This window comes from Penaeus vannamei, chromosome 34 (genome assembly GCF_042767895.1).
Source record: "Penaeus vannamei isolate JL-2024 chromosome 34, ASM4276789v1, whole genome shotgun sequence".
Classification (NCBI taxonomy): Eukaryota; Metazoa; Arthropoda; class Malacostraca; order Decapoda; family Penaeidae; genus Penaeus; species Penaeus vannamei.
The window spans coordinates 2,270,126-2,285,125 of record NC_091582.1 but is presented as its reverse complement, the minus strand read 5'-3'; the positions used below and the strand labels follow the sequence as shown (position 1 = coordinate 2,285,125).

Genomic DNA, 15,000 nt, shown 5'->3' with positions numbered 1-15,000 from the left:
TTTTTTTGTATTCTCTATGATCGTTATCATAAATATTAGTATAACTGTCATCATCATCGTTAGTTACATACCCCTGTAAGGTATATAGTGGCATAGTAAAAGCTTCCGTACAATGGAGGACAACTAAATATGAAAACTGGAGATGAAACGATAAAAAGGGACTGAAAGATGAAGACAACCTAAGGATAGAAAAACAAAATTAAATGGGATATCAATCTTTATTCAGTCTACCCTCTTATTGCTGAAACCGTCACAACAGTTTTCTCTTTATTTACACATTCCCGTTTTCTTTAATAGCGTAAGAACGTAAACAATTAAAAACCATCATTTTCATGCATCCGTTTCGGTTTCTTTACGACAAAAGTTCCTAATGGCAACGAAAGTGTCTGCCACATAGAAACTGGCGGAGATATAGCAGAAGACGCCCATCGCAATGCCTTCCTTCTTCTTGCTGTTCCAAGGGCTAGGCAAGGGAGTCGAGTTATAAAAGGCCAGGCACAGGGAACCGGAGACGAAAAGGAAAACGCCGAGAATGAAGTTCAGTAAAACTTCCTGAAAGTAAATTTTGGTTGTTGCATCTTCTGAATAGCTTAGGTTTTGTTTATTGTAACTTGTATTATTTTGTTCTTTTACTGTCATTATTGTTATTATCAATGTCATTATCATTGTCATCCTTATTTTTTCATCATCAGTATTGTTATCTATATAATTGTTATTGTTATCATTTCTATAGCTATTAATGTTATGATTAATATCATCATCATCGTTATTAATAATGGCTTTATCACATGATCATTATCATTGTTGTTTTGTTATATTGTTATCATCATCATCATAACAATGATTTATTCTTAATTTCTTTCTTTCTTTTTTTCTTTTGTCGGCAAATGACACGTCGAATGAGAACTGCGATAAATTTGATAATTAATTCTTTAACGTTATCTTTTTAAGAAACCTTAAACTAACCTCCGTGGAAAAGTGAAATCCACATCCATGAATACGTTAATGTATAGAATCATCACATATAACATATATTAAAAAATAAAAGGATATTTATTGTTATTTACTCTTTCCCTCTCTCTCCCTCCTCCCTTCCTCTTTGCGCCCTCACTCTCCCTTCTCTCTCTCTTTCTCTCTCTCTCTCTCTCTCTCTCTCTCTCTCTCTCTCTCTCTCTGTCTCTCTCTCTCTCTCTCTGTCTCTGTCTCTGTCTCTCTCTCTCTCTCTGTCTCTCTCTCTCTCTCTCTTTGTCTCTGTCTGTCTCTCTCTCTCTCTCTCTTTGTCTCTGTCTCTCTCTCTCTCTCTCTCTCTCTCTCTCTTTCTCTTTCTCTCTCTTTCTCTTTCTCTTTCTCTTTCTCTTTCTCTCGTTTTCTCTCTCTCTCTCTCTCTCTCTCTCTCTCTCTCTCTCTCTCTCTCTCTCTCTCTCTCTCTCTCTCTCTCTCTCTCTCTCTCTCTCTCTCTCTCTCTCTCTCTCTCTCTCTCTCCCTCCCTCCCTCCCTTGCTCTTTCTCTTTCTCTCTCTCTCTCTTGAAACCCACATCCATGCAAAATCCAACAGAACCATCCCATAGAACACATATTCAAAAAAATAAATGAATAAAACGGGATAACTTGACCCACCATCCCAGTCTTCCTGATCTCGTTCCGCCCCAGGAGATAGAAGACGAAAAACAAAGGCGTGACGATCAGCGCAGTCACCATGGCCCCGCCCGCGAAGAAGTCCGTGTCCGTGCCGATGCCGCCTGCGAAGTGGTGGGTGCTGCCGAAGGTCAAGGGGATTCCCCGGAAGAGCCCGAAGGTGGTGGCCACCGTCACCTGGGAGGGAGGGGGGGGGGGAAGGCAGAGGATGAGTGGGAGGAAGGGAGAGGAAGGGATGTCAAGGAGTGGGAGGAAGGGAGAGGAAGAGATGTCAAGGAGTGGGAGGAAAGAGGGGTGAGGATGAGAGAGAAGGAATGAGAGGGAGAGAGAAAGAGAGAGGTGGTAGGGGCGGGGTACGTGAGAGAAAGGAAAAAGGAGAGTGAGACAGAGAAAGGGAGAAAGAGAGGAAAAAGAAAGGCAGAGAGAGAGAGAGAGAGAGAGAGAGAGAGAGAGAGAGAGAGAGAGAAAGAAAGATAAAACACCATCACCCTAATTCATTCTCTCCTCCTCTCCTCTATTGAGCCGAGACTGTTTCAAGTAAACAACAATTTCGAACTCACAGTCTCCGCTATTTTAAGGATCCCCGAAGCAGTCCTTAGGTACTTGTTGCACGTGACCATGTCTGGAGTCTATGTAGGAGCTGGCTGGAGTCCTTGAAGCTAAGGAAGAAGGCAAGGAGGAGGGACATTTTAAGGAGCAGTCGTTTTTTTTATTAAAATACATATGATTATCATCATTATTATTATTATCGCTACCATCATTTTTGTGATCATAACTATTGTTAATGATGATAGTGATGATATCATTATCACCATTGTTATTATTATCATTATCATTGTTTTTTATTATTATCATCATTATTACCATTAACTTGATGATGATAGTCATCTTTATCATCACAATCTTCTTTAATATCTTCACTACTACCATCATTACATTGTCATCATCCCCATCATCATAATACCATTATCATCACCATTACTATTAACATTATTATCATTATCGTCAGTAGTAGCAGTGGCAGTATCCTCATCATCATCTTTATCAATACTATTACTAGTACTCCTACTGCTACTATTTATGATGCTATTAATATATATTTTCAAAGAATGGCTAGTCTCTTAATGGAGTTTGAAATAATGAGTATATCTAATAAACCAACATATCCTCTGTGTAAAAATAAATATCCTTCTAGGACGGGCTACTGTACAGTTCAGTAATGTATTACAGTATTATTTGCGATGTATATCGAAAACTGTGTTCTCCATACTTTGCGTGAAACCTATCACTACTTTTCAAGTTAATTTTCTTAAAGCATTTCATGTCATACGTTATGCTATCGTCTTTGCCCCACGCGAGAGTAGCTTTAACAGAAACAGAAAAAAAAATGGCGCGAACATCAAGTAGCGTTAGTAGAAAAAACACAATGCACAAACTAGATTTATTGAAGAAAGTGAGACAACCGTTTCGGAACCTTCTTCGATTCCATCTTCGAGGACGATTCCGAAACTGTTGTCTCACTTTCTTCAATAAAACTAGTTTGTGCATTGTGGGTTTTTCTACTATAGTATCAACACGGTAGAGTGTTTTTTTTTTTTTCCATTTATCAGTAGCGTTAAAATCAACGCCATTACAGTGACCCTGGAAGCCCCATGTAGATCGAAAGGGCATTTGACTCCCTGAAATTTAAATTATTGACGCCGTTGCGCTGCTTTCGAGAACGGCCGTTAAAAAATAAATAAATAAATAAATAAAATTTAAAAAAAAAACGAAAATTCACCCACTTCCGGAAGGAAAAAAATCATTCTTGACATTTCCTATCACTTGCACTCGGTCGACACTCACCTAAACCCTCAATTAATTCAAAACTTTCTATTTTCTTACTCATGTATCTTTCTTTTACATGATATGCGCCAAGTGAACACACAGCCAAGCTCACGGGGACTGAAAGCCTAAACATTTATCAAGGGAACAATAGGTGAGACGTGGACAAAGGACAATTAAATAAGGAAAGAGTTTATCGTGACGGGGAAAATTATCTTAATGATGAAAAATGGATTGCGGGCGTTACTGGGCTTTGTGAGATTTATTTATTTATTTATTTTTTTATTTTTTTATTTTTTTTTTACACACGATATTTGTGTGAATGTTTGTGTGTGTGTGTTAGAGTAATATTTTTTTTTTTCTGAAGATTTATCTAGACATGGAGTGTGGATAACGTATATGTATATATATTGTACACACACACACACACACACACACACACACACACACACACACACACACACACATACACACACACACACACACACACACACACACACACACACACACACACACACACACACATATATATATATATATATATATATATATATATATATATATATATATATATATATATATATATATATGTATATATATATAATATATATATATATACGCATATATATATATATATATATATATATATATATATATATATATATATATATATATATATATATATATGTGTGTGTGTGTGTGTGTGTGTGTGTGTGTGTGTGTGTATACATACATATATAATACAATATCTGCGTGTGTGTGATAGAGTAATATATATTTTTTTCTGAATATGTATCTAGACATGGAGTGTGGATAACGTATATGTATATATATTATTGTACACACACACACACACACACACACACACACACACACACACACACACACACACACACATATATATATATATATATATATATATATATATATATATATATATATACATATATATATAAATTATATATATATATATATATATATATACGCATATATATATATATATATATATATATATATATATATATATATATATATATATATATATTTATATATATGTGTGTGTGTGTGTGTGTGTGTGTGTGTGTGTGTGTGTGTGTGTGTGTGTGTGTGTGTATACATACATATATAATACAATATCTGCGTGTGTGTGTGTATGTATGTATGTATGTATGTATGTATGTATGTATGTATGTATGAATGAACAAATGTATGCAGTGTACACACACATACACACGTGTGTGTATGTGTCTGCTCTATCTTTTGGCAAGAAATGGTGTGCTTACAACACCGATTAATGGCTGAGAACTAAGGTTATAAATACAGTGCAAATCTCTTGGTCAGGACGAAAATGACACGTTAAACCTCTTTCTCTCTCTCTCCCTCCCTTCCTCTTTGCTTCTCTGCCTCACTCTCTGTCTGTCTCTCTCTCTCTCTCTCTCTCTCTCTCTCTCTCTCTCTCTCTCTCTCTCTCTCTCTCTCTCTCTCTCTCTCTCTCCTCTCCCTCTCCCTCTCCCTATCACTACCTCCCTCCCTCCCTCTCCCTCTCCCTCTCCCTCTCCCTCTCCCTCTCCCTCTCCCTCTCCCTCTCCCTCTCCCTCATCTCAAAGCTTAATTTTGGCAAATTCACCTCTCGCATTATCAACGCCTCATATATTATAATACAGCGCATATAAATCTCATTGGGGACTCTATCAGGGTTCCGGGGATATTGGATATGCACACGTCTATGAATAATTCTTTGCTCCATTGTGCATATTCTTGTTATCTCATCACATGTTCTGTGGCTTCATTGTAGCAGTCAGAAGTACTTGAGGTGTGATAACTTATCAGCTGTGGTAACAATCCCGATACTTAAAAGCCTAGCATTGACAAACTGGTTGTTAAAAAAATGAAGATAAATATATATGCGTAATGAATGGGCTCCTGTAGATTTTTTATAATGAAAAGTAATGAATGGACTCCTGAAGATTTTTTATAATGAAAAGTAATGAATGGGCTCCTGCAGATTTTTTTTTATTTTTATTATAATGAATAGTAATGAATGGGCTCCTGTAGATTTTTAATGATTTATTATGCTGATTCTAATAATACGACAACTGTGACCATGATAATCATTATGATTATGATGATAGTAATAATAAACACATTTACAGTAATGAAAATGATGACATGTTAATCATAATGATGTCGACAGTAGTGACAGCAAAACTAGAAGCACTCATACGTCATGTACTTTTGACAAGGCCATAGGGTGCAGTAAAAATATTCACACTTTAAGAATTACATTAAAATCACTCTTCCTCAAGTAAAAAAATTCCTGGATCCGGATCATGGTCAGGATCACCACCAAGACACATCTGGCAAAGATTTCATAAGAAATTGTTCATAACTTTTTTTATTATCCTGCTATCCAACCAACAAATTAACTAACCAACGTTATCATAACCTACTTGCCGTAGGTATAGATAACTTAATGATAATTATGATGATAGTGAGAATAGTAGTAGTAATAATAATTATATCAATGACATTAAAATCATTAATAGTATTACTAATTTCAGAAACAATGATGATAACAATGATAACACTTATAATGAAAATGATTATTATCATTATCATTACCATAATCATTATTATGAAAATCATATTCATCATCAATAACAATGATAACACTTACAATGAAAATTATTATCATTGTCATTTTCATTACCATGACCATTATTATTATGAAAATTATACTCGTCATCATTGATAATGATGTTATTACCACTGGCATGTACCCCACTTTAACCTGTATATACTGGGGAAAATCGGGAAAAATGGTCAAAGTGAAACTACTGGTTTTATGAATACACTTCTACTAGTGAGGTCCGGCAGGAAAACTTGGTGAATTTTTCCATCTGTGTTTTTTTTTTTTTTTCTTTCTCTCTTTCTTTTCCGTAAAAATGTAATTAATTTTTCATGCAGACCATTTCAGGATTTTTTCTCTACATTAAGAAAAAGCTTGAAACAACACATTTGCATCTGAGGATAGATATATATTCCTTTATCTTCCCATTCGTCGCTATTGTGGACTTTCATTTTTTTTGTTTGTTTGTTTCTTGTACTGGTATAAGATACACTAGGACGGTTTAGGGCTATTTATGGGATTTTTGTTCATAAATATCTATATACGTATTTTTTTCTTCTTCTTCTTCTGCGATGAAATTAAACCTCTAGAAAAATCACTTGGTGGGTTCTCGAGTCTATGAAGAAATGGCCAGGTATAGAGATTGTTAAAATCACATATTTTCAACGAAAAATCAGACAGAGCCTTAAATAAATCTTACAAATGGATACTGACTGTGCAAACAATATCCAACAAAGGCAGATGACAGCTTCACACTTCTGTCTCCATCAGCTGCCTTCCTGTAGTCAGCTCCTCCTTGAGAAGACACAGGTGTGCACACTGCATTCACTTTTGACAATCCAACGCCTTGAGGGGAGAAGCCGCATAAAAGGACATGTCTCACCTTACAGAGAGACAGGGATGCCAGACAGATGATAACACACCACCGCCATGTCCTCGGCATCCTTTGAGATATGGACATTCTTTATTCAATAAAACACTCAAAGAGTTTAGATGGAAATTCGAGAACATTGCTACCGTACCGATCTTGGGAGCGTCCCGCAAGCAAGTGATGGGGAAGGCCTCAAATGTTTTATGTAGAAATTATAGAAATTGCTAATATAATTAAGAAAGTATCAAAATTTTTGTAAGTATGGGCAGGATACAAACATTTCCCTGTAATTAAGGATATACAAAGTCTGATATGAAATACAATTTATGCTTTGCAAAATCATTTTATTTGTTCTTTCCTTTGAATATAAAAATAAGCACATATCTGTATTTCTGCATGAAAAATAAACACACATGATTATAGTGCATACACATCAAATTTCAACATTTCACAACCAAGGATGATTATCCTAAAAGTATGATATAATATTTTGTGTGTGTTTAACAGGTATTTGAATGAAACCACAAAAATCTTACCATAAAAAATGAGAATTTATAAATATTTAGGCATTTAGAAATGCAATAATGCACTAAAAAAAATACCTTTGCATCCCATATTTGATAATTTGATAATGTCAAGTTATATGAAGGTCCGTTTGGATTATATCATGAAATATAACATTTAAGATTTTTAAATAATTTTCACAACACTCTTGAGATTTTCTCATTCCCATCATACACACTGTAACAAATAAAATAAATACAAAAAATCGGTATTGCACAATAAGCTGTCTACTCATAACTCTTAAAATTAAAACTGGCCATTAAACTAACCTCTCCATCCCATATTTGATAATCCAAAATCTTACTTTTTACATATCAATAGTGTGTCGATTTTCACCAAAGAAAAACCTGGCAACTCAATCCGGACTCTGGAGTGCTCTGAATCCCAAGCCTCACTTGAGGAAAATAATAAAGTGTTATTACAGGCAGCAACTCTAAATAAAGGGACTTAAAATGCTGCTTGTAAGCTTTGTCAAATACTAAATGCATGCAAACATAAGTATCATGTGTTCAGCTAATTCAAATAAGTTTGGGCACACTGTTTTCTGGAAATGATGCTTGTTCTTGAACACAATATAATCAAACATCTTGAGCTAATTTATATGAGTGTTCAGAAATTGAACACTATGCATTTGGCTTGTAGTTGCTTATGTTGTAACTGAAAACGACAGTGTTGTTTTCACTGATGCTAGCAAAGCAGCCGTATGGGGAGCCTTGACGCAGAAGGATACTGATGGGATACTGTCCGCATTCATAGCAACTAAATGTTAGCATTTAGTAGTTAGCAGTTCACCAGCAGTTAAATGGGGAAGAGCTGAACCATTCCACTACGGAGCAGGTGGCACTGAAACCTGATCTCAATATTAATGCGACTATAATACAATGATAACCAATTTTCATACTTCCAGATCATCAGCCATCAAGTTACTTCTATGATCACATAGTGAGTTCTGACAGGTGGCATATGGTTGCAATTGATTTTAACACTAGCGAAGACCATGATTTATCTGATAGACCAACAGATTCACACCTATGGCCAGGGTCATTGGAGGTAATTAAGATTTGGTCAGAAAGGTTGGTCAGGCCTGGACTGATCAACTCAGGAGTTCAGTAAAAACACATCTTACCAGAGGTTATACTTTCACATACAGTGATCAGTGACTATTAAGTTATGCCTGAAGGATTATTATACAAAGTTGTAGAAAACTAAACAGGCAGTTAGTTTAGTAGTTCCAAAGGCCTTTCAGAAGACCAGTACATCTTTTGACATCTGGTCATGGAAGGACGTGGGCCAGTTTGGTGAAGTTTGAAAACAATTCATTAGTACAAAAGCTACTATTATCCCTTTTTATAAAACTGGATTGTTCTTAAGTGGTATGTGCCATGAGTAAGCAGGTAGTTAAGTGTCAAGAACAGTGGAAAAGATTCAGAGAAGGGTTCCAGATAGGCAAAGGGCAAGACCTTTTCTAACAGAAGAGGGGGGCCAAATCTATCAAAAGGCAGTGCCAATTGTTAGCGTAAATAAACATAGATCTTATACAGATTGGGAAAGTCAGTGATCTATCCGTTTGCATTCATATGTTATGAATAGTTAATAATTCATGTGGAGAGACTGATGTTAGAATCAAATTGACCCAATCAGGTTTAAAAAAAGAGTATATTCAATGCACAACAGTACAGAGTAAGAGGATCTCAAGCCACAAGAAGCATGCTTGACCATTAACCTTTTATAGGGTGAAACTTATTGTAAAAGGATGTATTTTAAAGATATAGAATGTATAACTGTGGCAACAGTTGTATAAAAGCAGATCAAGTAGCGATTACTATGGATCCCACAATGGGTGCTTTAAGGAAACACTTGGAGACTCTTTCTTTGTTTTATAGAATTAGAGAAATGCCATGTCATTTTTAAAGAAGTTACAGGCAATAAGGCATTTAATAACAGGGCCTAAGGACCAAGCATCTGGAAAATTATTACTGGCCTTTATAACATGTAATTGGTAATTGATAATAATTTTGCAGTCTCTCACAAAGGAGTACCTTTATTATTCTCCCAAAGAAATTTATATTTGTTGAAAAAATGTCACAGTTGGGAGGTCAGACCAGGAAAATCCTGTGGTCACAAGATCAGGTAAGTGGCTTGGTCTCTGCCTGGAACTCAGCTAACTGGTGTCTGTAGAGAGGAGTACCATAAAAGAGGATGCGTGAGAACCTGTGTGGCTGCCAAGCTCTTCTTTGAGGTATATGATAAAGATCTCTGTGAAGAGGACATCATCAACTTATGAATATTAGGGAAGAGTTGGATGGCTTTGCAGTATCCCCATTAAAAACAAAAATCACTCATAATATTTCAGGACGAGGAAATCAACCAGCCTTGTGAGTATCTTAATGGCGTAGTAGTCCTGAGGTTTCCCTAGACTGTTAAGCTTTTGAACAGGAATTTACATTCCCACAAGTCTCCTCCCTTGAAGAACACAGGATGATTCTGGTCATGCAGAAGAACACCATGAAAGACCTTCCTGAGGGCTGGGATCCAGGCAGAAACTATACTGGAAGACATACTGGAGGGGTCCTGCCCCAGGACTCTCAAGGTTGGGGCTTGAGCTAAAGTCCTCATGAGAAAGCATATGCACCATGTGACTGACTAAGATATCAAGGTAATTCTGGTCATTATCCTGTGGATGTCCTATCTCTCTCTAAGCTGTATGTGCCTTTTGGATTTTATATATGAAAAAGGTCAGTGCAAAACAAAGTTTGTGAAAAAGTAGACCTCAAATTCTTTGACCTCAAGCTCACCAACAGAGTATACCACCAAGTGGTATACTCTGTCCTGGACCAAAACCAATTGGGGTAGGGTATAGCATCCTGGGAAAGTTGTTTGCATACTGGCATCCAGACAAAATGGGTGCCAGTATGTGTAAGTGGATGGTACACCCACTTTTTTAAAGAGGGGAATACTTCTAGTGTTTCAATACTAAATATATATATTAAATTAATGTGTGTCTTGGCAACACTGGGTGTCCTGCCTTATAACACAACTATAGCAGATCATCTTGGGTGGCAGAACAGCAGGATTAGGACCTGAGTAACTATGGTGCCTATAGAATTGCTGTCCATGGTAGGGTTGCCATGCCTCTGTATATAAAATCAATGACCATCATGAACAGCACTGAAAATAATCAAGTTTGTTATATCTGAATTTTTATTAGTGTGTAAAGTTTTTTTTAGCAAAATTGAATATAAAGGTTTATCTTTCTTTCTTATTACTGACATAATTTTTAGAAAAGATAGTAGTGGCACCAAGAATGGTTCATCATTGTAGTTTGATAAATAATAAAATCTTTGAAGTCTTAAAGTCTTAAATAATAAAGTCTTTGAAATTATATAATGTCAAGTTATATAAAGGTCTGTTTGGACTATATCAAGAAATATGATATTTAAGAATTCTTTATAATTTTCACAACACTTGAGATTTTCCCATTCCCATCATACACGCTGCAACAAATGCAATAAACTCACAAAAATCAGTATTGCACATTGAGCTGTCTGCTCATAACTCATAAGATTAAATCTGGCCATCTATAAATCTATTCTTTCAAAAGGCAGCTAAGTTGCTCTCTGTCCTTCAATAAAATTTCTAGGTTCTTATTCAAAGTAATTTCATACATACTAAGTAACACCATATTATCATCACCATCAAATTCTGTTTGCTTTGGTGTACCTTGCAGTTTGTTCAGCACCAGATTCACATTGTAGTGGGTCCACCAAAAGCTCTCAGCAGCTGTAGGTTTCCCCACAAATATTTTTGCTGTCCAAAGAGATATGACTGCTGCATTTTTTGGCATCACATCTTCTGATTTATAACCAAGATAACAAACCACATCACTAAGGGTAGTTCCATACAGCTCAATCTCAGACAAATTCTTTGATGTTTTCTTCATGTTGCAGTTTATGTCAAAAGCGATGGTTACATATAGGTTTTGGTTCTCATAAGTAATAGGTACAGTGTGATACAAGAAACCCTGGAACAAGCTGACCCTATCATAGAGAAATCTCACACTAGGACACTTTTTCAAGGTGCAGTTACTAATGATTGTGTGGCCCTCTATCTCTAATGGCAAATCTATAAAGCAGTTTTCAATGACAACCTGAGCTTTGTCCTGTAGAACTGTTATCCCAAGAGTTGCATCAGAAAAATAGGTTTCAATAGCCATTTTTTCATGAATACTAACATCATTACTGGAGCTTTTATTTCGTTCAATGAAGGGTTTAGGAATGTTACTTGTGTTTTTTACAATTCCTAATTCTCTGCAAAACACATCCAAGATGTTGAAGTGCATTAGATATTCCTGCATCGTGCCAAGATGATAGAACTTAGACTTGTTAAGAAGGACCAGTTGGAAGTTACTGTCCTGAAGCAAAGGCAGCATCTCAGTCCGAAAATCTACAAAGTCTGAGGGCTTTGCGTTTTTCATTCTAGACCCGAGACATGGCAGGAAGTGTGCATAGGCATCTAGTTCTGAGGTTAATGGGGTGTTGTTACTATACCATTTCAATAACTTATCATACAGCTTTGCACTCAGCCAGAATACACTGTCACTCCATACTTGCTCTCTGGTACAGCCGTTGTCCTCTGAAATTCAATATTAGGCATAAGAAATTCTTCTAATGCAGAGTATAATCAACCAGATATTTGTTGTCCAATCATACAGTTTCAAAATACATGAACCGTCTTCATGTTGACAAATGTAGAAAGGTAAGAATGTGAGAATGAATATCTTCACAATACAAGAGATGTACCTGACCGATTTTGAATATATCTTTGTCAGAAATGTATGTATTTCTGACAAAGATATATTCAAAACCGGTCAAATACATCCAATATATTGTGAAGATATTCATTCTCATTCATACCTTTCTGCATTCAAAATACATGTCACATTTTCACAAAAACCTTTGGTTAATACTGCTCCCCTGGTCCTCATGATGCTCTCTGTGGGTTTCTGCAACACTTCTGCACACTGCATCACACAGTTACAGTCTCGATCCATATTTTCTGAGTCCTGGTCCTCAAACACATAAACTCCATGATCTTTCCCTGTCTGGATGTCAGAGGGGTGTGCCAATGCCGCTACATCTGCTGCCTGAAGCATTTTCGCATCTGTTGGTAAATAGTTGGGATGAAGAGAGGATTACTGAAGGAGAAAATAGCATGAGAAATTGGAAACTGTTGTTTGTGTTTCATATTTTCTGAATCTTGAGAATAATAAAAAAAATTCACATTAATGCTGATAAAATGTTATAGCATGACAATGATAATAATGACAATAATATTGATCCTTATAATAATAAAGATGATGATGCTGATGATGATGATAAAAAAATAAAATAAAATAATAATAATAATGATAATAAAAAAATAATAATAATAATAATTAAAAAAATAATAATAATAATAATAGTGATACTATTGTTAACCACATGCCGCCGGGGTTGGCATGTGCGTATATGCCATGCCCAGTGTATGTTTAATTTAGTAATTGTTTCTAAATATAGATGGCTGAACCAGTACTAATTCACCAAGACAATTACAAGAACTACCTGTCTCACCTGTTTACCCATAGCATTGGCTCAGAGCCATCTACGTACAAAAACATTTAAGAAAACAATACTAAAGTGAACGCAATATTTTCCCATATTGGTATTGGGTTAATAATAACAATAATGGTAATGATAATTATAACAATAACAAAAACAAAAATAACAGCAATAGCAATAACATTAACAACGATAATGACAATGAGAATGATCATTGGCATCATGATCATAATTATAATCATATTCATGATCATGATGATAATAATATTGATAATGATAATGATAATTATATTAATAACATTGATAATGATAATAATAATAATGATAATGATAATGATAATAATGACATTGATAATGATAATAATAATAAAAATTATATCCACAACAATAATAATGACAATATATCAATTTCAAAATTTCAAAAAAGCACATCCATAAAATCAACCAACTTAGCTCTTCTGGATTGAGACAGTAAGTTTCTATGTCGTCAGCGCAGGTGACAAATACTCCCGGCTGTAGCAGCTGACAGAAAGGCAGGTACATTGCAAGCTTAAGGTCCAACATTTGCGGAATGGACATGCCAACAATCAGTTCTGTAATCAAGATAAGAAAACAGACATTTCTAGTTATCTATGGTAAAAAAAAAAAGGAAAAACAGATTAAATCTTTCATACTAACAACTATAAAGATAATAATGATGATATTACCAAAATGATATTAAAAAATATAAATGACTTAATGATGAGTTTGATGAATGACAAACTATATTTCTGTCTGAAGAGGTCCACCACAAAACCCTTGTGTGTCCATGATGAGCTTTGGAGGACCAAAAATTATGTTGGCAAAACTGCATATCACAACTTTTATTTACTCTATCTAATTCCTAACCCTCTCTACTTCATCTCCCTAACATCCTCTACTTCTCATACAATTGAAAAGCAAGAACAGAAGCACAAAAGCAAGTTGTAACAACTGTAAGAGTGACAGAAAACAAAGGAAATAACAATGTACTATATGATGTACTAAGGGAGTAGCCAGGTGTGGAGATATTATGCACTTATGGTGCGGCAAGCAAGCTTCACAGTTTGCATGCATTAAATTTCCTGGGACCACTGTTTCAATCCTCACAACTTGAATTTAAAGCATCAGATGTCAATCCTTAAGTTCTGCCCTGATCAAACCTTCTGAGCAGCTGTGAATCCAGCATGGCTCATTCACATATCTTGTGAGAGGCTATTTTCCTGGGCCACTGGCTACGTGGTCAGTGCTTTCCTTCCACCACACTGATGGAGTCCTTTCAAAGAACTGCACACCTTGCTAGTGGCTTAATTATCTCACATACATCACATCATACTTATCATTAGCTGCTCCCTGGGATAGCTGTGATGTGAACTTATGACTTATCATTACAAATGCAACAAATTACCCTTGGCATTGCTAGTTCCACAAATAAGAGCATGGTGTACCAGTGGCTGGCCATCTCATGAACCACATGATATCTAGCAAAGGTTGAACTACAGGATCTTATATGGAACACATGAATTAAGAATCTAACTTGTACCCTGTGAGACAAGGAGACATCCAGCTCAGATTGCAGGACATGGACTGAAGGCAGTCTGATAGACCCAAGGGCTAGTCACAATACAACAATAAGAGACATAAGAAAACCAAATTCTCATTCCAATTTCCCCAAGGCTCATATTACAGCTGCTAAAAGAAGGAAAGTAAAAAGTAAATGGCAGATATGATAGCTGGGTTGAGCAGCTACCAGAAAAAACAAACCCAGAGATTAGAAAGCTGAAAAGTTCCTAAGCAACTCCCATGTGGATAAAGAATAATAATAATGAAACTGATATTGATAACAATGATAAAGTAACAGT

General features: G+C 35.7%; 3 protein-coding genes across 4 annotated transcripts in view; 1 reads left to right on the top strand and 2 right to left on the bottom strand.

The window, feature by feature from the left end:
- Window positions 1-15,000, top strand: part of LOC113816214 (type-2 ice-structuring protein) — a 140,764-nt gene that overhangs the window by 27,779 nt on the left and 97,985 nt on the right. The window lies entirely within an intron of this gene.
- On the bottom strand, window positions 200-3,617 carry Ssk (smooth septate junction protein snakeskin). Of its 2 annotated transcripts, none has more exons than XM_027369300.2 (4): window positions 3,481-3,617; window positions 2,196-2,294; window positions 1,618-1,812; window positions 200-552 (listed from the first exon to the last, which is right to left on the bottom strand). In XM_027369300.2, the coding sequence occupies exons 2-4, from the start codon at window positions 2,253-2,255 to the stop codon at window positions 331-333; spliced, it is 477 nt and encodes a 158-aa protein (XP_027225101.2). In that variant the 5' UTR covers window positions 2,256-2,294; window positions 3,481-3,617; the 3' UTR covers window positions 200-330. The 2 variants fall into 2 exon arrangements, with proteins under 2 accessions (XP_027225101.2, XP_027225102.2); XM_027369301.2 differs by having other exon boundaries at window positions 3,520-3,606.
- Window positions 7,273-15,000, bottom strand: part of LOC113817277 (fucose-1-phosphate guanylyltransferase) — a 12,606-nt gene continuing 4,878 nt past the window's right edge. Inside the window, exons 5-7 of the mRNA XM_027369302.2 lie at window positions 13,570-13,713; window positions 12,477-12,683; window positions 7,273-12,155 (exon numbers count right to left, since the gene is read on the bottom strand). Of these exons, the coding sequence (XP_027225103.1) occupies window positions 11,110-12,155; window positions 12,477-12,683; window positions 13,570-13,713 (1,397 nt within the window). The 3' untranslated portion in view covers window positions 7,273-11,109. The remainder of the gene's footprint in view (window positions 12,156-12,476; window positions 12,684-13,569; window positions 13,714-15,000) is intronic.